This window comes from Lynx rufus, unplaced genomic scaffold, assembly GCF_022079265.1.
Source record: "Lynx rufus isolate CCGP_SWC_20201006 ecotype Redwood Valley unplaced genomic scaffold, mLynRuf1.p SCAF_3, whole genome shotgun sequence".
Taxonomy (NCBI): Eukaryota; Metazoa; Chordata; class Mammalia; order Carnivora; family Felidae; genus Lynx; species Lynx rufus.
Genome location: NW_025814845.1, coordinates 4,033,456 through 4,061,122, shown reverse-complemented (window position 1 = coordinate 4,061,122; position 27,667 = coordinate 4,033,456). Strand labels below are relative to the sequence as shown.

At 44.6% G+C, this 27,667-nt stretch overlaps 1 protein-coding gene across 1 annotated transcript in view; it reads left to right on the top strand.

Annotated features, from left to right (window-relative positions):
- Positions 1 to 24,808, top strand: part of CLNK (cytokine dependent hematopoietic cell linker) — a 123,476-nt gene extending 98,668 nt beyond the window's left edge. Inside the window, exons 17-22 of the mRNA XM_047091333.1 lie at positions 215 to 296; positions 1,848 to 1,888; positions 8,327 to 8,460; positions 12,398 to 12,475; positions 16,317 to 16,472; positions 24,594 to 24,808. Coding sequence (XP_046947289.1) covers positions 215 to 296; positions 1,848 to 1,888; positions 8,327 to 8,460; positions 12,398 to 12,475; positions 16,317 to 16,472; positions 24,594 to 24,740 — 638 coding nt within the window. The 3' untranslated portion in view covers positions 24,741 to 24,808. The remainder of the gene's footprint in view (positions 1 to 214; positions 297 to 1,847; positions 1,889 to 8,326; positions 8,461 to 12,397; positions 12,476 to 16,316; positions 16,473 to 24,593) is intronic.
- The last annotated feature ends 2,859 nt before the right edge of the window (positions 24,809 to 27,667 follow it).

Sequence of the window (27,667 nt, the reverse complement as noted above, 5' to 3'; positions counted from 1 at the left end):
ATTTGAATATTCACTAAGTTTTTATAGCTTCAGGGAGAAGCCACTCCCAGGAGCCAGGGGTGTTACAGAATATGTTAAGTTATAGTTTCCGCTGACCACTGACAGCCCGCTCCTACTGATCAGAGATCACTCAGATAAAATTATAGAAGTTCCAGTAGGTCCCCAATCATTTTCCTTTTACAACCTGACTACATCATGTGACTCCTTTATGCAGTCCCTCATTGCCAGATGAAGCCTGAATCGACTCACCTGTCACAAAATCAAAGTACTCAAGAGACTCCTCTTGCCATCACCAGGTAAGGAGCCAGGAATTCCTTGTTGGGCTTCAGCCTGGGGGTCAGGCCATGTGTCCTCCTGGGTAATGAAGGTGTCCTGAGACATGGGGATTCTTTGGTCTTTGCTAATGAAGCCCAGCGATGGCCCCAAGGGAAACCTGCGAGTCACAGCCATTATGGAAGCAAATGGCACTATGCTTCCTGCAATTTGTAAGTGATTCATTGTTAGAGAAGTTTGGGAGATTTGAAGGCTTGGATGTTAACTAGACGGGATTAACTGAACGGATGCAAAACAATCTGGGGAAAAAAGTTGGCCATTTCTAATTATACCCAGTTGATGACCACACATAAACTTACAGCTACTTTTGAACAAACCTTTATAGATGGTTGGGCGTTGAAAATGCCATTATCTGATTTAACACTTGCCTGATCAGGTTATTGTGACAATTGCTGTCCCAACTGAGGCAAAGGCTCAGGCCAGTGATTCACTGCCCAAGGTCACTGTAACGGTGAATTAGTGGTGGCTTCAGTAAAACAAACTCCAGAGCCTCCAAAATGACTGCTTCTAAGTTCCCCCATGATCCCAGACTGGCCAGGTGGCCCCAGCCTCAGTTCATGCCAGCCTCCCACCATCTCAACCCTTGTTGTCACTTAATGCAGGACATTTGCACGTGCTGTTCCCCTGTCTATACCACTTCTTCCCTCTTTCCACCCTCTCGCTACTTGGAAAACCCCTCTTCATCCAGCAGATCCCAGTTTGAAGCCACACTGAATTTAGGAGATAGTTCTGACCCACTCCCCAGAGGCAATAAATGAGACCTAGAGAGGCGGAGTTCCTTACCACTAAAGTCAAGTCCAGCTTCAAAACCCAAACACTTTCCAGTAGTCCATGCTTCCTATAATGGCTTGATTCTGAAAATGCAGTCCATGAATGCTGACTTTTCCCAGACCTGTTGCAAGTGCCCAACGAATGTCAGCTCTCATTGCCATTGCCAGGCCTGCATATCAGGGGCATGATCTCCATCCCCCATTACCCCCCTTCCTTCTCTTGCATATTGTTGTTTTAATCGTCTTTTATTATATTTTTATAACCTTTTTCTCTTACAGATTTCCTTATAATAATCCACAGTTTTCTCACTTAGCTCACATTTCAAGAAGGAACAAAATAATTTCTATTCTCCTCTTGCTTGCTATGGCTCACTCTTCTTCAACTGGTAAACAATTTCTGTAGACTATTAGCTCCAACCTATCATTTTCTAGAGTGACCGTAGTTACAAGGAAAGTCTGAATTCATGGCTCCCAAAAGCAAAGAATCATGATATGTGCTCGTTGAAATACAATGGAAAGAACTTGTATGGGTCAATTTGTTCCATATCTGTTGCCTGTCTTGAGAAAAGAGAAAGAACCAGCCTCCTATTACCTTACAAAATAGAAACTCTTGTAGCACAGCCGGTGAAATATAAAGTGCTTTGTAAACGTGACTTAGTCCATTGTGACTGGCCTTGCCTTTGCGTGGAATTTTACCCACCACGGGAAACACTAACATGCTGTCAATTCTAACATTTCCTTTAGCTCACCACTCGTGATGAAAAACCAAAGTGCACAAAACAGAGGTAAGAGCGCCTTATGCAAGAATTATGAAACAAACAGGTAAGCCATCACACTACGATGTTCCTGTGCTGTGACTTTGCTTTTGTGAGCCTCACCGTCGTTGAGCTGACATCTGTAGGTGTAATTAGCTCATTTTCACTGATAGATAGTATTCCGTTAGGTCAATATAACGATTTTTGTCCATAATTAAATCCAAAAAATTCTAGATGCATTTTCCAAAGTAGACATTGGCGTCACCAACAGCTTATGAGTCCTCCGCATTCCCCATCATCTCCAACAGTTGTTTTTGACAAACTTTTAGTTTTTGCCAATTCTTTGGGTGAAACACAATAGATTTATCTTAAGCCTGTCAAATTAAGGACATCAAACTGACTTCTCTTACTGGTTGTAAAGATAAAACTCAACAGGATGCCTGGCTGCAGAGATGTCTACAGCAACATATGAATATAGTGTTGTATTCCTACTGGTGGTGGGTTTTGATATCGTTAGTATTATTTTGTTCAAACAAATCTAGTGTGTTCTTTTGCATTTCTTTCTTCAACCCACATGCTATGGAGATTCTGTGTTCAGGTCTAATTCTGCACTCTCTTTCTGTTGAGCCACAAGAGGGCTTAGAGCTGGAGAAAGCAGATTCCCGTGGGATAGAGTAGAATGACAGAGGGTTCCAATGACCTGAGTCCCCATTCTGCCTCTCTCCCTGCAATAACGTCATCTTGAGCAAGTTCATTCTTAGATCCTCCCCCTCCCCCATCCATAACAATAATATTAACTCACAGGGTTATCCACACACACACAGTCATGTGACACATAGTAGGCAAGTGACGCACCTTAATATCCTTCCTTCTCCAAGAATGCCCTACCCAACTGATCCATTAGACCTAGGAGTTTCCTCCCTCACCTCTATCATGTCCTTACTCGTCTTCTGCCTTATACTATCTGGGCCTTAGATTGGAAAACCAATCTGGAAAGCTTATTTCCCCTGATGTGCCCCTTGCTAATACAAGTTTCCCAAAGGAAGAGACTTCCCTTTTCTTTTTTTCTTAACATAATTTATTGTCAAGCTAGGTAACATACAGTGTATACAGTGTGTTCTTAGTTTTGAGGCTAGATTCCCATGATTCACTGCTTACATGCCACACCCAGTGCTCATCCAACAAGTGCCCTCCTTCCGTTTTTAAAGGAAGGCAGTCCAAAGTAGCTGCGATTAATGGGACAGGCTCAATCCCCAAGAATGAGGGGACAAAATGACAAAAACAGTAGTCCTGGAGGCCAGAGCTAGATGTATGAAGATAGAAAGACTTAGAGTTTCCAGGTAGAAGGTCCAGGGGCTGAGTGGGCCCAGAAGGGCCATTATTTATCAGGATTGTGAAGATATGCTGCAGGGATGGGAAGCAGAATCAAGCTTAGAGAGAATTCCAGTCTTCATTTGAAAGACAAAATCATGCACAGATGGAAAATGAAGAGTAATATAAGAGTGGAGTAGCAGTGTTAGTGATGTGGATGTGGATGGCCTTCACATACATGGGTCCAGTCAAGCATCCCAGGACTGGGTGTATTTCATCTATACTGGGATCTTGCAAACTGTCCTCCACTCATGTTAGACAAACAGTTGCTTAAGGAAGCAGCCCAGAATGGACGGGGAGAATGTTGGGGCCTCCAGAGCCTTAAAACACCATCAATTCCTCTTTCAGTCATCAAACATCCATGAAGCACATGGTTTATACACAAAATTGGGCTGGGCCCTATGAATACAGAACAGAGACAGCTCTGCCCTTCAGCTAACCACTACTTTTGCACCTGCGATGCTCCTGCATCAGTTTACTGGGCAGGTGTTCATTCTACTGAGTGAAAAGTCATTTCTGGATCACCAGGGCTCAGGAGAAATTAGCTGCACGCAGAACCACACAGTCCTGGCACTCGTGTTTTCAGTCTACAGGGTTTTATGAAGCTTACTGGTCTTAATTTGAATGCCTCAGCCAAGGGACATAGCACTCTTCATGTAGAATAAGTGAAATCTAGACCTCCATCACTGTAGACATTATCTTCCTTATTTTATGAGAAAGGAATTTGGGAAATACTTATTCTTAATAGTTCAGCTACTCCTTGATAAACAGACTTGGCTCAATTCTCTGAAAAATGATTTCAAGCTAAGCTATTAGGAGTCTGATAATTCTGCACCCAACAATTCCAAAATGGGGGGGTTCCACACCACCAGACGATTCCTGACACCAGTTGGGTGACCTACAGTTCAACTCTCTTCTGACACTACATGGAGTCCATAGATTCCACATGTTAAGGGTTCAATCCCGCAAGATTGCACCCCTCCCCCCCACAAGCCTGTGTCAGCCAATCATATGGCCATTCTGACCAACCAGCTGTAGGGCCAAGGTTCCAACAAACCCTTCCCTAGGTTCAATTAATTTGCTAGAGTGGTTCACAGAACTCTCAGCAACATTGTACTTGCTGGATTACCAGTTTATTATAAAAGAATACAAAGAGGCCACAGCCAGATAGAAGAGTTTCATAAGGCATTGTCCTGAACAAAGGAGCTTCTGCCCTCATGGAGTTTGGGGCACTGTATGATGGCACATGGAACTGTTCTGGATCACCAACCCAGAAGCTCTCTGAACTGCATCCTTTGGGGCTTTTTAGAGGTTTCATTACATAGGCACAATTGATTAAATCATCGGCCACTGGTGACTGATTCAATAAGCAGTAGCTTGTGTTATTTATTTTGAGTGACCAGTACAGGTCAGACACTGTGCTAACAGTTTTATATACAGAAGAATTTTGAAATATTAGTATTATTGGTAACAGTGTGATTCTACAACCCATGCTTATTAGGCTACACTGCCTCAAATTTTATTGGCCACCTACATAGTGTCCTCCCCAAAGTTCTATTTACTCTGTGTCAACCTGTTCATTAATGTGACCCTCTGTTCTCCAAATAGGCGAGCCCTATTTCGTGGGGCTATAAAACTCAAATGCAGTTTTATGTGAAAATATATAATGTACATATATGTATGTACATATGTGTATGTATGTATGTGTACATATATACATATATATTTGTGTATGTGTGTATATATAATATATTAATATTATGTTATTATTAATAGGTATATTTTAATAATATAATATAATATGTATAATATATGTATTAATGTGTATATTATATATGTTATATATTATATATAATATATAATAATATATAATGTATATAATGGTATATAATAATACATGTATAATATATATAATATCCAAAGATTAGCTGCCATTATTTTAGAACAAAATCAGTTAAATCGTTGCCCTGGATTCTACGCTCAGAATTTCATTCACTCATTAAACAAAGATCCAAAGGGCCTTCAGGGGAAAATGGCAAAGGCAAAGTTGTTCTGTTTGTTGTTTTGTTTTATTTAGCTCATTCTCTGCATAGACTACAAATGCATATAGCTATTTCCAAACACTCTTTTTCAAGTAGGACTCTTTAAATATTCAAGCAAGGCACTCAGAGTTGAAATATAATAAATCCATTGCCACAGTATAATGAAAAATTTATAATCACTCAACACTATTATGTAAACTACACACACCAAGCGATAGAAAATGCTGAGAATGGTTATTTTCTTTTCTCAAGTATGTTCTTACTATTTTGATCCATGTTGGAAAGACAGTTACGGCCATTTCAGTAATAAGTCTCTATTGCTTCACTATAGTTTAAAATAAAGTTTTAAAAGCACTTTTTAAACATTACAATAGCACTTTTAGCTTTCTCTTGGTTAGGATTTGCCTGGCATAGAGTTTCCATCTCATTAGTGACTGCTGTCACATATAACTGTACATTACTGGAATTTTTAAACAATTCTGCATCTAATTTATAAATGCTTTGTTTACACTTTTGATATTTATTGTGATTACTAATCTTTAAGATCGGTTTTTATATTATTTTGTGCCTTCTATTTACCCTACTCTTTTTGACTGTTTCTTTTCTTGCCAGAGAGTGGATTCATCTCTTAATTTCCCTCCCTTTCTCTCCTTTGGAAGTCACACATTCCAGTTCTACTCTTCCAAGGTGACCTTTAACATTTTAAATAAAAGAATGTTTGGATTTTCAAAATCTGAAGTTCATATCCTTTTCCCAAGCAATACAAGAAACTCAGAATGCCCTAATTCTAATGGTATGGATTCTGCACTATTTGGAAGTTCAAATTCGTTACTTACAAAATTTGAAAATCAGAGATGTCTGTAGCATGATTCCTATTTTTTTTTTTCAACGTTTATTTATTTTTGGGACAGAGAGAGACAGAGCATGAACGGGGGAGGGGCAGAGAGAGAGGGAGACACAGAATCGGAAACAGGCTCCAGGCTCTGAGCCATCAGCCCAGAGCCCGACGCGGGGCTCGAACTCACGGACCGCGAGATCGTGACCTGGCTGAAGTCGGACGCTTAACCGACTGCGCCACCCAGGCGCCCCGCATGATTCCTATTTTTAAGGTCATAAATTGGTGGGTGAAATTAACTTACTATGATGAATATAATTTAAATATTAAGTGATCAAACATTTTTCAACAAACATTTTTGTACACCTAATTCCCTATAGCAAACATTCTTGGTCTTAACATTAAAAGCCACAATCCTTGGAACCATTAAAATAGGACATAAAATGCTCCAGAAGTACTCTGTTCTTCTTCATAAACGTAGAGAAAAATTCAGCTTTTTGATGACAAGAAGCAGAATAAATACACATATAACCTAAATGTTACAGTAACTGGCATATAAATATTTGCTGACATTATATCTAGTATTTTGTTTCAAAAATGTACTGTCAAAAGTATCCCACTTTTTCAAAGTTCTTGTTCAGCTACTAACCAGAACTATAACTTTAGTTATATTTTGTAGACTGAATTAAGACTATACAGTTTATAATTCTGCTTCACACCAATCACCTTTCTTCCATGTTATATTATTGCTGTCCACTATTCCATTTCATATTGTTTTCATATTCTCAAGGCTTTATGATTTTTATACAGTTAATCCTTGCTTAAAGTTACTAATGTATTTACAAATACCTTTGCTTAGTGTTTCTCCTAACGCTTAACTCCTTCCTTGTGGCTCTGATTTCATCTTTTATTAGTGTTTATGGGAATGCCATGCAGTGAAAATATATTATTTTCATTGAAGCATAAGGAGGAAATACCACATTAAACCTTGACAAGTGGTAGTATCTTAAAACTTAGGTACCACATGAAATCTAAACCCTTTTAGTGAACTTTTTGTATGTTTACTTTAAAATCCATTGGTCTACCTTGCTCTTTTAAAGAATCTTCTATCCAGGCATGATTTTGTAACATTGTGCATTGGTCACTTGGAAAATGATTCCCAGACCTGAGCAGATCTTTCCAATGTTAACACATTTTATTACATAATAGTTTATTAAATCACATTTGCAAGTAACACCACCAGTCTCATCAGACAGGTCTAACTGTTGTGTATGGTGTTATACAACAGTGGTAGATACAAGTGTTTCCAAATTCCAGTTTTCACTAGGAAAGTCTAATTTTATAATTGGCAGCAAATACTGCCAGTTGTTTTCCACAAAGTGACAGCCTCCCTTGGTTCATTTTCTAATAAAATACCTACCAAATGCCTAAGTCTGAATAACATATTTTATCTGTTAGTCATTCTTTTAGGTTAAAAAAGTGATATTCCAATAAAAGAAAAAAGTTATTCCTTCAAGTTTAAAAAAAATACCGTTTTCCAAGTTGAGAACAAGCTTGGCTTGTTTCAGAAACTGAACAGAATTCGTTATGACCAGAACAGACAATGTAGGATGGATGGGGGGGGGGGGATGGATGGATGGGTAGATAAGATTATTCAGGCCTTATTGAAAGAAGTAAAACATTTGGAATTTATTTCAGGTGTAAAGGAAAGCATGTAAGCATTTTTGCCAGGAAGAGTAGCAAAGTCAGAATTACATTTTTTTTTTAAGATTACTCCAAACGTGGAGCACCTGGGTGGCTCAGTCAGTTAAGCATCCAACTCTTGATTTCGGCTCAGGTCATGATCTCATGTACATGGGTTGGAGCCCCTCATCGGGCTCTGTGCTGACAGTGTGGATCTTGCTTGGAATTCTCTCTCAGTCTCTTTCTCTGCCCTCCCCTGCTCACTTCCTCTCTCTCTCAAAACAATAATAATAATAATAAAGAAACTAATAAAAACGTTTTAAAAAAGATTGTTCCAGATGCCCTAGAGAGAAAGGGGCAAGAACTGAAGCAAGAGAACAGTCCAGAGGAGATCACCCTCCGGAGTGAGAGGACAGTGGCATAGACCAACAAGGTGGCCCCAGGCACAGGAAGGAGTGATGAGTTCCAGCTCCTGGTTGGAAGGAGGCGGCGTGAGACGATAACAAAATCATATTTGTGTGTGAATTTCCTTTTCAGATCATAAACACAGCACCCAGTTCCATCCTCCCCAGAGATGTCAGTCTCCAGCCCGCTATGGCCCTCAGGAAACTTTGCCACACTGTAAAAACACAGGCTGGAGAAAACCTTTCCCCACAAGTTCTGATGAAAAGGTAAAACAGACACTTCTCTGCAGCGTCTTTCTAGATAAACGTAAGCATCTAAAGAGAGCTTTAGTGAACAATACCTAGAAGGAGATCATCATGACCAGCTTTAATTTGTTTCCCCTCTGGCTACATATTACTGGCTTTTAATATTTTCTACGGGCTAATAATATTTCATATTGCTCTTTTACCAGTCTTTAATTTGCACACTCTCTGATTCTCAAAGTGGCTTTTTTTTTATTACTCAAAAAAAAGAGATGTCTAGGACTGTGTTTTATACTTACTAGCTGTTCAATAATCTTTCAGGACCAGCAGGGATTTATACGCTACAACCCTTTTCTTTTTTTTTTTTTTTAATGTTTATTTATTTTGAGAGAGAGAGAGAGTGTGTGTGACAGGGGAGAGACAGAAAGAAAGGGAGACAGAGAATCCCAAGCAGGCTCTGTATTTGTCAGCACAGATCCTGATGTGGGGCTTGAACTCACGAACTGTAAGATCATGACCTCAGCTGAAATCAAGAGTCGGATGCCTAACCGATGGAGCCACCCAGGCACCCCTGCAATTCTTTTTCCAATAAAAGACCCACATGTCATATACTCATTTCATTTGAACAGTCCAACAACTATTGTTTGAGCACTTATCATATGCCACACAATATGCTAGAGGATATGGTCCGTGCCCAGAGGAGACGCAGAGCAGGGAAATATGATGCTAAGAGATAATAGATGTACCCTCATTAGTCCTTCATCTATTTCCTGGTCTCTTTCTAAAATATTCCCCATCCCTATGATCTTCTTGGACCACGCTGCACTTAACATTTACTACATGGAAAGTGGGGCATCAAAACGTTCTTTGTAGCTTCCATGCCCTTCCCTCAATTACCTGGTAACACTACTTACTAAAGGCTTTCACTTACGAGGCACAGGAGGATATGCTTCTTCTGGGTCTCCATCCCGCATCCCCATGTGCTTGGGATCCTGCTCTGGAGCTTGCAAAAGGTTTGAAGCAGGAGCAGAGCATCCAAGATACCTCTGGTCCATTCCTATAATCCCCACGGTACCCTAACGGTCTTTTGTGGTCCTTGTATTAATTTCTACCTTAATTGCTACAAAAGGTCCCCATACCCTTAAGTTAGACTGTGGGAAACTTTTGCACAGACTACCGTTACTTCCCCTTTTTATGTATCTGGCTTCCTTTCCCTCTTTCATCTGCTTCAGGAGCACAGGAATCCCTGAGTTCTCTCCAAAATCACGCCCCTCCCAGAGCCTGGGCTCCCACACGCATGGGGGAGGCTTGCAGTGGATCAGGACTTCCGTGATGGCCAAACAATTTCAATCCACCTTTACAATTTGTGACCTACCCGTGTATGACCAATAATAATGTTCCCTTATTAGTATTCTTTATATAGTTGACTCTTTTTCCACTTTGTATCGCTGCTCTAAATAGAAAACCAGTGTCACATACCATGGAGAGGAAGTGACCTTAAAACTAATTGCAACATTCCACTTCTGAGTATAGATGCCCCAAAGAGCTGAAGGTGGGGAATCGGACAGATATTTGTACACCCATGTTCATAGAGGCATTTTTCATAAAAAAGCCAAGAGGTGGAAACAATCCAAATGACCACCATATATATATATATAATAGTTTTATATATATATATATGAGAGAGAGAGAACGGTTCTAAAAAGAATGAAATTCCCATACATGCTACAACATAGATGAACCTTCAAAACATCATGCTAAGTGAAAGAAGCCAGACACAAAAGAATAAATCCATGAAATCCACTGCTATGAGGGCAGAATAGGCAAATTCATAGAGATGAGGTAGAATGGCAGTGGCCAGGGGCTGGGAGGTGGGCTGGGGGGAGACGGGGAGCTGTTTAATCTGTCTAGAACTTCAATTCGGGATGATGACAAAGTTTTGCAGGGAGACAATGGTGATGGTTGCAAAGCAATGAGAATGTACTCAGTGTCACTGCATTATATACTTAAAATGGTTTAAATAGTGAATCTGATGCTATGTACATTTTACCACATTTTTAAAGTCCTTTTAACTCAAACAGAACAAAGCCATTAAATTATAGCAAGATCTCTTCACTCGCTAGTAGCTGTCAGCATAAGGACGGTTCTTCCGTTACTGGGGAGGTTAGAAATGCCAGAGAGATATTAAGGACATACTAGAACAAGAATGAAACATCCCTCTTGAATTATCCAAAGGGCTAAAAAGACAACTGAAGGGGCTGCTTCTCCCCCAGGCATTTCTGACTTATTTAAGGCTGTGTTTGAGTCCCACCTAAACTCACCGGCCAGCACTCATGACCGCACCTGGACAAATAAGACCATAAAATCTCTAAGCGCTTCCAGTTCGAAAAAGTAAATAAAATCAGAATAGATGAGATGCACTGAGCCCTGCTAAGCCCCTGAACTGGCTAACAAGCCTTCCAGAAGCAGCAGACCACTCTGTACGCTGGGGGCTCACACTTCTGAGGCAGATGGGGCTCTCAGGCTCCTTTCTTTCTGGATGGAGCCTGTCACATGGCTTGGCGGGAGGGGAGCAGAGCTGGTCCTGCCTCTGGGCCTTCCCAGTACCCACTCCCCACTGGGGGTAGGCACTCCGTAAGGGAACTTATTCCAAAAGGGGTCTCAAATAAGAGGTGACTTTGATCCCCAACTTGATGGAAGAGAATGGCAGGGCTGGGTGAGAGGAAAGGGGAAGGAGGGGGAGGGGGAGGGTTTCCGGGCAGCAGGGCTGGCTCGTGCCAAGCCCTGAAGCTGTGTATGTCCAGGGAGCAGCAAACACATCTGGCTGGCCTGACCACGTCCTCATACTGGAGGGTGGTAACCAGTGAGGTTGCACAGTTGGGCTAGAGTTAGCTCACGCCTCTCCCACCACGCATGCTTGGTGTACCCATTGTTGTATGTGCTGGGAGGACCAGAGGCGCTGAGACAACAAAGACCTGGCCCTTGCCGACCACGTGACAGGTGCCGACTTCCTGAGCCTGCTCCGTCCAGACACGCCTACGACACAGGATTGTGGCAGGGACGGATTGGGATAATGAATGAAGAATGGCCTTGGAGACGCTAGACTCATGCAGGGGATTGTTTGATGTTATTATCCTTGGATCCCAGTACAGGAATTGCAGATCTATGGCACAGCTCTCTGACCTCCCTTCCTTCTGTTGTGGTGCGTTTTATAATCAGAATAACTCAATTGGCATAATAATGTATCACGGTACAGGGAGAAAGCCGGACAGACTCAGGTCTACCACTTGTGACTTGAAGCGAGTGCTATAAAGATGCTCTCAGTCTGCACCGTTCCTTTCCTTCCCCTGCTTTTTTAAGCTTTTTTTTGTTTGTTGTTGAGAGAGAGAGAGATAGAGAGAGGGAGGGAGAGAATGAGTGGGGCAGGGGCCGAGAGAGAGGGGGAGAGGATTCCAAGGAGGCTCCGGGTGGCCAGCACGGGACCCAACGCAGGGCTCCATCCTACAAACCATAAGACCATGACCTGAGCGGAGATCGAGAGTCGGATGCTTAACTGACTCAGCCAGCCAGACACCCCTCCCCTGCTGTTTCTACAAGGACGAGGCCCACACTGGCTTCACCAACGATACGCATCCAACCTTAATCAGCTTCCGCAGGTGCAGACTCACAACACAGTGGTAGACAGAGATTTCTTATCCATGTTGAGCGTGGTGCCGAAGGGCCTTCCTCAACACCTGGGGTGAAATTTCTGGCTCCTTTCGATGCAGACGGACTCTGTGTTGCCAGTTTCGTAATTCCTGTGTCCGTCTCCAGATCCAGGGATGGAATTTTTGTAGTGCGTGTTTACTATAAATCAAACTGCGATTTGGCATGGGTGGAATGAAAGTACACTTTAGGTAATTGCTTAAAGTTAATACTTCCTTTTGACCCTAAACTATTCATCATTTCACCTGCACTGCAGGATGTCCAGCAAAACAACTGGTACGTTGGAGAGCACAGTCGCCAGGCAGCGGAAGAGGCATTAAGGAGGGAGAACAAGGTAACGCTTGCTGGAAAGCCCACCTCACTGTGTCTGCTGCCCTCGTACGGTCTTCTGACACTGCTCTGATGCACCGGCCTGTATCTCTCAGTGCTCAGGAGGTTGTCATTAAAAAGGGGACTCGGCTGTGTCACTGATTAGTCGTGACTGCCTCTCATTCCAAAATGTCTTTTGGTCCAGTTTTTATTATTATTATTATTATTGTTAAGTGAGAACAGTAAAAGCAGCCCTTGATTTGGGAGATCAAATGTGGAAGCTGGGGTGTAAATGGAGGTCACCATGGAAGGTGCCTTCCTTCTGCTTTCTTCCAAATTCATCTCGTTACCAAAGGTCTGCCCAAGGTACAGGTGAATCTTTATGTCTCCTGTCTTCAGGAAAGGTGCAAGGATCATGAATGCTGTGATAGGATACAATATGTGATGCTGTACTAACCACCCAAGATCTCAGTCGCTTAGCACAGCAAAATAATTCTTGCTCACGTTCCTAGGCTAGAAAGGTTGGTGGGTTGACCCAGGCTGGTGAAGACCACAACTCGGTGTGTGCTCCCACCAGTCACATGCTGGCTCTTACCACAGCCTCTCAAAAGGAACATTTATCTCTGCTCATGCTTCCTTGGCCAAAGCAATTCATACAGCCAGGTCTACCTTCCAAGAGGATGGGGAAGGACAACCCCTTTTGACCAAAAGGAGAGGGGCACTGAAACACTTATGGGCAGATCAAATGACCCCTACAACCATCATCACAAATAGCAAATAGTTATTAAGCAACTATTCTACTATGGGCAGAGAGCCCTACTCGATTGTGAGACTATCTCAAAAGTGATAGGGTCTCAAGAGTGATGCCACATTGAAACCTCTCCTCTGCTAACCAGTACAATGCTTGGTGTTGAATGAGGAAATACAAAAATGAACACATTCATTCATTAGTAAATGGGTCAGTAAATGATAGGTCCCCAATAAATTTTAATAAAATGTAGCTCTCAGGATTGATACTGTAAAATTAAACAAGATAAATTATACATAAGTTTCTCGGGTAAATACAATAATGCCCCCTGACAAGAGGCCCACATCCTAATCCCCAGAACCTGTGAATACATCACCTTACATAGAAAAAGGAATTCACAGAAGTGATTAAATTAGGAATCTTGAGATGGGGACACTGTCTTGTATTATCTGAGTGGATTCAATGTAATCACAAGAATCCTATAAGACGAGGTAGGAATGTCAAAGTCAGACGTGGAGGCCATGAGTCAAGGACCCCTGGCAGCCTCAGGAAGCCGGAAAAGGCAAGGAAATGGATTCTTCCTGAGAACCTCTAGAAGGAACCCAGTCCTGTGACCCCTAGATTTTAGCCTGGAAAAACCCATGTCAGAATTCAACCTCCAGAACTGGAGGAGAATCAATTGTTTTAGTCCACAAAGGTCATGGTCATTTGTTACAGCAGCAGTAGGAAATTAAATGGTTGCTAACATAGTCTCCTGAACCTATTAGAAATAATTGGAACTATCTGATTGTCTAGGTGAGGAAACTGAGGCTAAACCAAGGTGTTGGTTGTAAAGGAAAAAGCGGCAGAATCTGTATTCAAGATCAGCGCTCTCTTCACAAAATCACAACTGCCTCTAGGAGCCATTTATAGTTCTTTACATTCAAATGGGGAGCCATAGGTGATGCCTTGGCTACAGGGTCCTCCCTTCCCTGTTCCTGGGGAATCCCACCATGGCTGACAGCTGCTGGGTACATGTGGGAACAGGCTGCCAACTCCGACCTTGCCTCTTCTTCTTGGCTATCAGTACCCAATGAGCCACAGTGCTCTCTGAGCCTGTCTCCCACCAGAAAAATTACTCTTAAAGACCTGCTTCCAGGAGCCGCTGCGTGGATGGTTCTAGAAGAGCAACGTATACATCACATAACGTCCTTCCAGAAACATCTGGGCACTCCGGCAAACCTCCTTTTGCTTCCCTTCTGCCTCCTCCCACAAAAGCACTGAGAAAAGAGAATCTCAGTTGGATAACTGCATATTTTCCTGTTCTGTTGGTCTCCGTTTTGTCAAAACGTGTTTCCAATTAATGACAGATAATTTCATTTAAGTTGCAAGATTGCCCAGATTCACTGTGACAAACTCATTGCAGAAGTTAAGATGATAAATCCAAAAATCAGTGGCGTGTCTTGGCCTCCTCTCCCTTTCTGATCTTGGGCAGTGTTCTGTGCTCGAATCTTAAGGCTTCAATTACGGCTGAGTGTTTGAGGCCGAACAAGTTCCAGAAAATTCCTCAATCCCACTTCATGTACTCAGAGGCTGATTCATTTAAAGAGCAAAGATTTGGGCTTAGCTTTTAGGTACTCTACTAATTAGCCTTGATGCATTCGTGGGTTCACTTAAGCAATTAGGCTCTATTTCCCTTACCTGTAAAATAGGAAGAAAATATCTTCTCACGCTTTATGTAAACACCGCGTGAAATAATGTGTGTAACATGCTTAGCATCTTGAGAGCGAGTCTCGATAAACCTTAGCTACCAGCATTATCACGTCACTAGTTTTTTTAGTATTATTTATAAATTTAATATACTAATAGTATTATTACATAATATTACAAGCATTGTTATCAAGATCTATAATACTATATTAGTTATCTGTAATATAGTTATAGATCTATAGATATAAAACATAGTCTGCATAGAGATAACTATATGTAACAGTCATAGGCATAAATTATTATATAGATCTATCTCTATAAAAAATAGTGCTGCACCCATCTAATTAGATGTAGCCTAATAGATCATTTGTACTCATCTACGTAAGAATCTGTGCAGTTACAGCTAGAGACTTTTCAGTATTTGTCATCGTATAAAAGACAGCATGTAACCACAAAACCAAGTCTTGTCGGTGTGTTTCTGTTCGGGAGAATCGCTCCATTTCCCACCCATTTATGTCCAGACAGACGTTCATCCTGAGCATTTCCCCAGGATATACCTGGTCCCTGCAGCCTGCCTCTTCGCAGCCCTCAAGCCGTTTCACGCTAATGGACCTTTTTTTGGAAATTCTCCGTCTCCTCCCTTGGCTTCTGTCATACAGAAGCTTCTGGGTTTCCTCCTATCTCCCAGATATCTTCTTAATCCTTTTTTGCGTCCCCTCTTTCTTCCCCTGCACCTGCCTTCCCTTCACCTGAGGCTATGTTATCCCCTCCCTCACGTATCTACTTGTGCTATCAATGACTGAAGCCCCACCTCTCTTTTGGGGACCCTTGCCCTATACTGACATCTCCTGACCAGAGGCCCCACTTATTATGCTAAAAGCCTCTCCTGCTAAAGCCTGCATTGGCTCCCACTGTCTCTACAATAACACCTGAGCATCAGGCAGAAGAGGAAAGATGCGAACATGGGCAGGAGAAGGAAGCCCCTCTGGGAGGGGAGGTGGAGGGCTACTCCCTGCAGATGGGGCGGCCTGGGAAAATGCTGAGCGCCCAAAAGCAAGACAGTGCCCTTGAGAAACAGAGGCTTGGCCGAAGCCGAGATTCAGGAAACAAAATCCCCAAGACAGGTCGGTGCATCTATCCATTGAACATCATACTAAGGTTGTAGGCATGGCATAGAGGACAGTCGGGGACGGTGGGAGATTTGGAAGAAGGGGATGTCATAATCTGACCGGTATAGTTTTCAGAAAACAAGACCCCTTGATCATATTGACATTCGATAAATACTCATTGAATTAAACTGAACCAAAGACCTGTTTGCCAGAAAGAAAGCCATTTGGGAACTTCATACGCACAAGTGTCACTCTTGCCACCACTGTTGGGGTAGGGTTCTGGCCTGCCTGACAAGAGGCCATTCTTCCTTCTGCTTCAGGATGGCACTTTCTTGGTCCGAGACTGTTCCACGAAATCCAGGGAAGAACCCTACGTTTTGGTGGTGTTTTATGGGAACAGAGTCTACAACGTGAAAATCCGTTTCCTGGAGAAGAATCAGCAGTTTGCCCTGGGGACAGGACTCAGGGGAGACGAGGTGGGTATAACCTGACAGCTTCCCTTTTCCAGACCAACGACAGCAAGGGGGTAAGTTGGGGGATGCTGGCCAAGCCATCAGTCGGTCGCATCCCCACGCCTGCTGGGATAGGAGAGAAGAGCGCCGCCCTGGAGGTGGAGACTGTAATTCCCTTCCAGCCCCTTCTACAAGCATCCCCGCCCACCTTACGCTTCAGCCCTCGGGGCCCCAGCCAATCCTGACCATTCCTGCACCCTCGCAAGGCTCTGGCCCATTAAAGAAAACTCACTTTGCAGGACACATCTCAGTTCTGCCTCCCGGGAGGCCTCCTCTGAAGCCTGTGTCGGTGTTAAGGCCACATTCCTTCCCCGCCCCAGGGCCAAATTCCCAGGGCAGACATCCTGACAACATCCGCCTGCATTAGGAACCCTTAGGTTTGTGTCTCCAAATTGAATGTGAGTTCCATCACAGTATTCAGGGCCATGTTGAGCATGCCCCACATCAGTACGGGTCTGCTGGTAGGCGGCTGGGTGAGACAGTCAATGAGGGCATTCATGACAACTGTATAAATACAGAGAAGAAAGGAGATTGATTTGGGCTGAATGTGTTTATGGTAGTCCTGGTCTATCTGAATCACCTCACATTAACCCATAACATCTCCTTGATATAACAGTTGCTCCGACCTTCGAGGTAGGGAAACTGAGGCTCAGACAATTCCGTAAATGGCTAGAGACAAACGAAGAGTAAGTGAGAGGGCAGCTCTTCTTGGAAGGAAGGCGGGCAGGGAAGGGGATGGCAGGAAAGGGTAAGGTTCAAGTTCTGAGTCGCCATTGACTAAGAATGTGAGCTCAGGCCAGTGACGTAACTTCTCGGAGATTTGGTTTCTTCAAATGTAATGTTCTTTTCTTGTCTGGACTTCTCTAATTCGGTGATTCTCATGTAGCATCTCCAGACCTCAGTTGTATCTGTTGGTACGTATTACAGGCTGAATTTTGTCCCCCAGCTCTTCCGAATTCATATGTTGAAGACCTAACAGGTAGTACCTCAGAATATAACTGTATTGGGGTATTTTTTTTTAGTTTATTTATTTATTTTGAGAGAGAGAGAGAGAAAGCAGGGGAGGGACAGAGAGAGAGGGAGAGACAGAATCCCAAGCAGTGATATGGGGCTCGAACTCACAGACTGTGAGATCACGCCCTGAGCCGAAACCAAGCATCAGACACAACAGACTGGAGCCACCCAGGCACCCCTGTAATTGGGTATTTAGAGCTAAGGTCTTTAAAGAGGAGATTATGGTAAAATGAGGTCATATGGGCGGGCCCAGATCCAATATGACTGGTGTCTCCACAAGAGGAGATAAGGACACAGACACGCACGGCTGTGAAGTCACAGCGAGGAGATGGCCGTCTACACACCAAGCAGAGAGAAGGAACCGATGTGCCCACACCTCAATCTTGGCCTCTCGGCGTCCAGATCTGTGAGACGGTACATCTCTGTTGTTCAGGCGCCCCCACGCCTCTCTATCTGTGGTACTTTGTCACGGAGGACCGAGAAAACAAATACAGCGTGAAAACAAAACTTTCACACAACTGCCCATTATTCTTCGCTAGAAATCAAAACGAGGAACGTTGCTGGGGCTGCCAAGACGCATCAGGCAGGCAGGTATGTGGGAATCCTGTCGGCAGCTGCGTGAGGACTCCGGCTTATGGGCGCCGGGGTGGCTCAGTCAGTTAAGTGTCCGACTTCGGCTCAGGTCACGATCTCACGGTTTGTGGGTTCGAGCCCCACGTGGGGCTGTCTACTGTCACTGCAGAGCCCACTTGGGGTCCTGGCTCCCTCTCTCTCTGCCCCTCCTTCACTCGCACGCTGTCTCTCTCTCTCTCAAAAATAAGTAAACATTAAAAAAATAAATAAAAGACTCCAGCTTAAACCCAGCGTCTGACCCACAGCCCTTTTTTAGGAATCACATGTGGCTGGAGAGTTGCGGTCAACACGGGCCTTTGCTGGAACCTGGGAAAGTTTTGACGGAAAGGAGAGCATGAGTGGATAGATAGATTAATACATAAATCTTCTAAATACAGCCATAATAAGAGAGTATTATGGCAAAGCTAGAGAGAAGTAGCCAATGTTCCCTTTGGGATTAAGGATTAGTGACTTAACTGAACGTTAACACCCTCCGAGCCGGCCAGGGGTTTAGCAAGCCTACGGTAAGGGTTAGTTATTATATTTTTCACTATTAATCCCGAGTCACTGTAATAACTGGGGTACAGCCCCCCTTAACTAGATGCCTGTGGTTAGTGAATATCCCAGCTCAGTTTCGCTCTGCCCTCTGTCTTCTTCCAGTTCATAGAACTGCTCACATTATTTTAAAAAGCTGTCTACGACTTTTAAATGCTCGGGACACCGCCCTGACGCGTAGGGAAATCACGCGCCCTGACGCGTGGGGCCCCTACCGGATGCTGTGTCCTTTGCTCTCTCACCTGGACCTCCAAAAACCTCTGGGAAGGACGCGTTCGTGAGCCCCTTTTACCAGACCTAAAGAGGTCACCGCTTCTTCCCCAGCATGCCACACTGGTCTGCCCGTAAAAGAGGAAACAGCGACCCAGGGATGGCATCCGAATAGCGTTTAATCAGATTGTCATCCAGTTCACTGTCCCAGCAGGGAAGCAGTTACCATCTGTGACAGCCCAGATTAGACCGCCAGCTTCCAGGTGAGCTGTTCCAATTACGGTCACCAAGGACCCCTCAAGGATCCAAATGCCTATTTTAAGAAAACCCTTTTTTGGGTTATTCTGGAATTTTCTCCTCCCATGCATTTCCCCCAAGCAAAAGCCTCCTTTTTCCTGTATTTATGTAACACTTACATATGTTTGCTGTGCACAGAAAGCAGCCAATGCCGTTAACAATTACGAAGTGGATCGATTTCATCCTCATGGCGACCCTGGGACTTAGGTGCCGCCAATATTTCCATTTAACAGACGGTGACACGAAGACAGAAATGTTAAGTAACCACCCCCCCCCCCGCCCCCGTCACAGCAGGTACACGGCAAGGCTGGGGTTCATTTCTCATCCTGCATAACTATTCATATGGTCTCAGATAACATCGTGACCAAACGCAAAGAGTCCCCAGCCTCCTTGAAAACAGCCCAGAACGTGGGTGGAAGAATAGTTAACACTTTTCTGGAAGCTTCCTGTGTGCCAGGCACTGGGTGAGAAGTGAGACTTTACACTGGTTCTTCCTGCCCGTCCTCCCAGCGAACGGGCACCGGCACAAGGCTGGGGCGGTCTAGCTTGCCCTCAGCTCCCTCCTGCACCCCTCCATGCGTGGGCACCCCCGCCTGGCTGGGGGAGACTCTCCCAGCTTTGCAAAAGGAAGAAAGGATTTGGACACAGTAAGGCTGTGCTGAGTGCAGGCTAGTCACTAGCTACTTCACCTGGGGCTCGAGTGAAGAATGAGGGTCTCAGTCCGACTCTGGAGGAGAAAGGTAATGAGATACAGGGACTTCAGGGACAATTTTGGTTTTTCGTGGCTGTGGGGCTGTCTTGCAAACCTTAGAATTGAACCACACATCCAATGCAGCGACACCTGTCTCCAGGGAGTTATTACATGTAAGATGAGATGATGTAAACAGAGTGCCGAACTCATAAAGGGCAGGTGCTTCGTCAGTATGGGTTTGCATCGTAAATGATTCCCCAAAGCCCCTGCATCAGGCCTGTGCGCCCGGGCAGAGGTGAGGTGCAGCTCTCCCGGGGCTTGGGGGGCTGCAGGGGACGCCTGGACGAGGCCCCAGAAAGCGAGCACAGAAGGCGAGCAAACCCACACGCGTCTGCCAAGAATAAGCCTGGGAAGGTCCATTTTACTGCAGATTAGGTATGTGCATCGTCCTGTTAGCCACGTGGCTAGAAACTCATGTCTGAATTCAGATTTCGGACAGACCCATCGCCTTCACTGTCTGGGGCCTGTAACCAAGTACTGCAAACTTGGTGGCTTAAAACGACAGAAATGTGGAGCACCTGGGTGGCTCGGGGGGTTGGGCATCCGACTTCGGCTCAGGTCATGATCTCACCGCTTGTGGGTTCGAGCCCCACATCACGCTCTGTGCTGCCAGCTCGGAGCCCGGAGCCTGTTTCGGGTTCTGTGTCTCCCTCTCTCTCTGCCCCCTCCCCTGCTGACGCTCTGTCCCTCAAAAGTAAATAAACATCTTTAAAAAATGTACTCTCCTGCGATTCTGGTGGCCAGACACCTGAAATCAAAGTATCAGCGGGGCTTCTGGACACTGAGGGAGGGATCCTTCCTTGCCCCTGTCAGCTTCCGGTGGCTCTGGGCGATCCTTGGCTCCTTGGCTTGTGGGCCACATGGCTCTGATCTCTGCCTCCGTGGTCACGCTGTCTCTTCCTCTTCTCTGAATGAATCCCCATTCTGGGGACACAGAGTCCCTGCCGGCCAGGGAGACCCTGCTAATCTGTGCCCATCGATGCATGTACCTGAGCAGGGGTGAGGCTGGAAATATTTAGCAACTGGTAGAACCCCAGCCCTGGCCAGAGAGGCACCTGCCATTAATAACCTGAGGAACTTCATCTGCTGCCAGACATGAACCGTGCGTCTAAGTTTAGAAATCACATTTGTCAACATCTCCGTGAAAGCTCATCGAAGGGAGCAATTTCCATCACCAGACCATTCCTTGAAGTTTGCTTATTTATTTAGAGGGGGGAGGGGCAGAGAGAGGGAAAGAGAATCCCAAGCAGGCTCTGCACTGTCAGCACTGAACCCGACGCGGGGCTCGAGCTCACAAACCATGAGATCATGAGTGGACATCGAGAGTCGGCAGACGCTTAACTGACTACGCCACCCAGGTTCCCCAACCTGATCAACTTTAAAAACCAGTAGAGACAAACAATGGGCCCATGAGCTTACGGCTTCTCGTTTCTTCCATCTGCTGCTCTGTTTCTCTTGTCTTCTCTCGCTCCTATGCGTGCACCCAGACAGATTTACTTACCTTTCTGGCAGTCAACCATTGCCTACAGCTGGTATATAGGCCAAACACAAGAGGTGTAAACAAATTTTTTTTATTTGATTTAATGTTTATTTATTTGAGAGGAGAGACAGAGACAGAGCATGAGCAGGGGAGGGGCACAGAGAGAGGGAGACACTGAATCCGAAGCGGGCTCCAGGCTCTGAGCTGTCAGCACAGAGCCTGATGCGTAAACAAGTTTTTTAAGACCTAATATTAGGATGACATTTGCTCTCCTCCTGGAAAAAAAATCATTTAATATAAAATTAAGAGCTTAGTTATAATATTTTTTAAAAGTCTCTTTAATGTGTCAGTTGTGGGCCTATCACAAGGAGGAAATAATAAGAAATGACGCCTTGCTTGCTTCCTACCACTTATTAAAATTATGATTTCATATACATTGGCATCCAGGCAGTAGGTCATTAAAATAATTAATATTGACTCATGATTTCAAGACCATCCTAAAGATAGCAGGAATGAGAATATTCTGGAAGCAAGCATTTTCCCTCTGAAGATGAACATCAGGGAAGAGAAATTTCCTTTGTGCCACGTGGGGTTAACCAATGTCACAGAAGACTTCCACGTGACAAGCTTGCCTTCATTACTTTTGGTCTTGCCAAACGTGAAAAAAGAGAAAACTCTGTTCTTAGTTTATAACTGGAAGTGAAACACCATAAAAAAGCCTTCCTGATGGCGTAGAAAGCATACAGTGATGGTCTATAAACCTCTCCAGTGATTTCATTGGTCTTTGTTCGTGTTCTTGGCAAACCTAGAAAGGATGAGGTCATAGGAATGACTGACTTTATTGAGCACTCACTGTATACACTAAATTCTCTTCTAAACGCTATGTATGTGTCAACTCAATTAATCCTCACAATGGTCCTCAGAGGTACGTCCTGATGTTACCATCCCTGTCCGTAGGTAAAGAAACTGAAACAGAGAGTGTAAGAAACTTGCCTGAGGTCACACAGCTAGTGAGTGGGAGAGCCCAGTTTGGAACTCAGGCACTCGGTCCCCACAGGCCCTTCACCTACGACCTCTGTAACACAACACTTGCTTTCCCCGTGTGACCCCTGGCAAAACCACCTTACCTCGGCATCAGGTAGGAACTGGTAGCTATTGAATACCTGTTAGGGGTGGACAGGCGGGTCATCTCACTGAAACCAGATACAGTAACAGGCGCAGAGGGGCCAGCCACTTACAGATTTCATCAGGACTGTTTTCAGTGTGAAAAGACAGAACACAAAGTCGGATGAGCCTGGGTGGGAACACCGGAGAACCCTGGGAACTCCATCATCAGGACAGGCAGGAACGGAGTGGATCTAGGGACTGGCCCATGTCAGGAAATTCGTCATTGCCTGCCTCTTTCCCCCATTGTGACACCTCTTTACTCTTCACACCCTCCACAAGTGGCGGGAAGGATGGGACCGCCATGGCAGTTACAGGTCTCTTGTATTTCAACTCAGAACTCCCCTGAGGAAACAGCAGTTCCCTCCCAGCCACCACATGCAGCCCCAAGGGCAGGTCCCTCTTGAGTTCCAAGCTATTTTCAGAGCACATTATCCCTAAATGAAATTACCTACTTACACAGGAAACTATTTTCCATCTGCCCCCACTAGAATGTAATCCCCATGAGGACCGGCACCGAGGCCATCTCATTCCTTCTGGATGTCCCGAAGGCCCGCAAACATTTCTGTGCTGGGGCGCACTGGGCAGAGGGAGGAGTGTGTATGACACTAGAACAGCATCAGAGTCATCCCCACCATGGCTCCCTCCCTTCGGGCTGTGTCGTCTCTATCCTGGTCTGTCGGCATCCGGGCTCACACGCCACTGGCAAGGTGCAGAAGGGAAAGAGCAGACTCATGTCCAGAAAAACCAGGTTCCATTCCTGGTCCTGGCCCCCTAGCTGTGTGACCTCCCAGCAGGTCAGGCCACGTCTCTGAGCTGCAGTTTCCTTAGCTCTTGCATGAAGGCCATTCCTCCTGCCCTGCTCGCCTTACAGGGTTGTGGCCAAGGAGGATCGAGGGCACGCATCATCTTAAGGTGTGCAAGGCAGGCTGAGCAAGCTCTTCCCACTCGTCCTCCAGTATTCCCTTTGAGAACACACCCAAACTCAGTTCAGCAACATCACTGTCTGTGCCCCCTTGTCCTCAACATCCGTCTTCGTTCATGCTTCTTCCTCTGCTTTTAGGATCCTTAAGCCTCTTGCCCCTTCATGTAGAATCACCCAGAAGGCATAGCCCGTTTCAAGTCTACATCTTCAGCAAAGCACATCCTGATTCCCTAAGCTTGAAATAATTTTGGGCCACCTAGATGGCTCAGTCGGTTCAGAGTCGGACTCTTGATCCTGACTCAGGTCATGATCTCGTGGTTCGTGACTTGGAGCCCCACGTTGGGCTCTGTGCTGATAGCTCTGAGTCTGCCTCAGGTCCTCTGTCCCCCTCTCTCTCTGCCCCTCCTCCACTCGTGCTTGCTCTCTCCCTCTCTGAAATACATAAACTTTTAAAAAAAGAAAAAGGAAAAAGAAATAATCTCACTGTCCACAGCCCTTTACCCGTGTACCTCCAGAAACATCAACATGTGAAAGTCTGCTATCACCTCGGTGTTTCACAAGAAGCCCTGGGAAGGAAGGGACATTGGCTAACAGCTACCAGCACCCTGAGGCCAGCTCTATTCCTTCTGATTACCCCAGGACTCCTTGGAACGGAGGGGTTTCCAGGAGGGAAGTTCACTGAGGCCTTCTGACCAATTTACGAAGTGAAGGTCGAGCCCTGACCCGCTCACTTTTGGTCTCCCCAAGCACCCTGCTCTCCCTTATTAGTTTATCATTTTTATCTCTCATCCTTCCAGAGCTGGCTTTACCCATTCTTTAAAAAAACAAACAAACAAACAAACAAAAAAACACTTTATGACACACCTTCACAATTCAAAATATATATATATATTTTATATATTATGTATATTAATATATTTTATATATCTCTATATTATATATAGATATATTATATATATATATATATAAATTGAATTAACTTCTTCTCTAACTAAAATGAAGCATCTAATTCTGTGCTTTAACCCACAGACACAAAAGATATTTACATTTTCATTAACTTTCTTTTCCGTGTTTCAGAAGTTTAATTCGGTGGAAGACATGATCGAACACTACAAGTATTTTCCCATCGTACTAATTGACGGGAAAGATAAAACTGGAGTCCACAGGGTGCAATGCTACCTAACACAGCCGCTCTCCTTCAGCAGATGCTTCTCGCCGTGGTAGCCTGGGCTCTGTGTTCTCTCCGGTTCAGGGGATCTGATGCCTCCACCCATTTTCCAATGATTTCAAAAGATGACGTTCTGTGGCTTCGAGGGATCACTTCGTTGACCTCGGAGAAAAAGAAAAACCTTTTACCATGGAAACTGGAAACTCAATCTCGGTTTCGAAAGTTCAAGCCACAGAAGAAATATCTATAAGAAGCAAAAAAATAAAAACTGGCTTTTAAAAGCGTATCATCTAAAGAGAAAACTGTAAATGTGGTCCTCGTGCCTATGTTACAGATGAGAAATAAAGGTGACAAGAAGGTTTGCTGAAATATTTGCAATTCGCACAGGACAGATCTATGTGAGACTCCCAAGTTTATGCTCTTTATAGGACCTGCCCCTGCCTTTATTTCTGGAGTGGTAGGACTTGTGAATTTAGATTTTTGAGATTCCTCAGGCTAAAGATATTGGTGAACGTAAGCTCTATTGTATTTGTGATCCTGGAAATTCAAGTGTCCGGACGACTGTAGTAGAAAAGGAGACTGCTTGTGAATATCACCTGGAGGAAGTCAGAAATGCTCTTTCTGGAGGAAAGCAGAAATGCTCTGGTGTGAAATGGCCATGGCCCAGGCTCCAGGACTCTGTGTCGAGTGGCTTGGAGACAAATGGAATTCGCAGATTCGTAGTCAGGGAGTAAGCTGAAGTCTGAGTGAAAGTTCAAAAACATTTCTTTTTAATTCCCATGGTGGACTTCCCTTCAAAGGAAGAGAACCGTCCTCAGATAAGTGAGACCCTGAAGGAAGATTGCACGCCTCCTGATATTGTCACCTCCTAAGGCTAAGAGGATCTTATTTGATTCCCATTTTACAATACAGACGAGGAAAAGAGGCTCAGAAAGGTTACTGATCTCACTCCGTGTAGGAAGAGAGCCCACATTTTTATCCATTTCGCCTGGCTCCTTCCAAGCACACCTTCCCAGGTACATTCCCTGTAGAATTGAACCATCAAGTTGAAAAGCTAAATTAAGGAGAGAGAAACAATCTGAAAATACAGATTTACCCACATGAAAATGTATAAATAACTAAACTCTTTAGTGAAGTAAGTTAAAAGAGAGAGCTCTGGGTGAAATGAATACACATAATGACTTCAAATGTTTTCAAAGCCTGTACGTGAAATTTACGGAATATTTATGCGGTGGTAGCTCTAACGCAGAAGTCAAGTCACAAATAGAATTAGAAGGGGAGAGATAACAATGGAAACAACACAAAACCATGCTCCGGATCATCTCATCTGAAATAGCAGCCAAGGAGTGCCCTTAAAGGGGCCCCAACCATCCACCTACCAACCGGTCAAGAGAGCGCAGGCTCTCTGCTCTCCCAAGGTCAATGGGAAGTAACGCCTCTGAGTCAGGGCAGGAGCATTTGATGAAGAAGCTCCTTGTCAGTTAGGGTTCTTGATACTCAACTGAGCCTACCTTCGAGTGCGCCCGCACAGGATAGCACGTGAACCAAGAAGCAAGAGTGTCTAGCCCGGGGCTTGGCTACTTCAGGAGCAGACTGCTCAGAACTGAAGGCAGTGTGGTTGTTGCTCGCGCTCAGCTGGACCTCCAGGCCGGCGTGGAAACAGGCTGTGCAGAGGCCACAGCTCTTGTGCGGGAAGAATCTGACCCTCCTTCTATAAAGCCATGGGGAGACGGTGGAGAACTCTGATTTATAGCTCAGAGCCTGGAGCCTGCTTCGGATTCTGTGTCTCCCTCTCTCTCTGCCCCTCCCCGGCTCGTGCTCTGTCTCTCTCTCTGTCCCTCTCAAAAATAGTAAACATTAAAAAAAAAAAAAAAAAGAATTAGCCATCTTAAAATAAAAATCCCACAATGCTTATACATAGGGAAATCTCTGGAAAGAAAAAAACAAAATATTGGCAGGGTTGCTTTTTAGATGATTAGGGTTTGATGTTAGTTGGGTCTTCTGGAACTCAGATGCCAAGACAGGAGTTAGACGTGCAAACATTTATCGGAGGGAATGCCTGAGAAAGATAAAGGGGAGAAAGAACAGGACGAGGCAGGGAGAGCCTTCGGGCTGTGATGCGGTCTGATCTCTTATGAGAAGGGAGAGGGAAGGAGGGAGACATGAGTAGGAAAGCCATCCAACCGAAACGCAGCCCTGGCAGAGTGCTGGCCAGTCCACCGGTACGATCCAGAGCAAGTAGTGCCCATAGTGGAGACAGTCCCATGTGGGGCAGAAATGGCTAGGTCCTAGTGCAACACCATGTAAGTCATTGCCAGAGGCTGCCCGGGAAAAACACAACCTTCAGCTACCATGGGAGATCCAGAAGGCGCTGCAGCAGGAGGCTGTTGGACAACTCACTGATCAGCAAGTTCTTGTTTCAAGAGCGAGCCGAGTGGCTCGCCACCACGCCTGCCACAGTGACTCTGGTTCTCGGCGTTAACGGTGATAAGGACGTATTGCTTGTCATAGATTACTGAATAGTAAGGATATATAAATTTCAATTGTACTTTGTTCTTACAGCAGTTTTGTAAAGAAGGCAGGACAGGTATTCTTAACCCATCGTATAATTGAGGACACTGGATCTCCTTGGCCCAAATCTTACAGTGACATAGTTATGGCTGAACCAACGTCTTCATACACAGTGCTATTCTGTGTCTAGCTGCCTATTGGATCTGTATTCAAAGTTCAATGATTTGGGTGTGGCTGGCCCAAATTCCCAAGGGGGTTCATCTCTCTTCAACTAGTATTTCATTTGCAATTGAAAAGTGTCACTTGATTCCTAGGCTCAATAGAGGAGGGAAATCTTAGCTTTATCTGATTATAGCATCTATGCATTCAAGACATTTCTTTGACTGAATAACTATCATTCTGGATCAATTTCTATCTCGCTCATCTTTAATAATACCTCGCTGTAAGCACTTGTTTCTATAGTGCATACGCA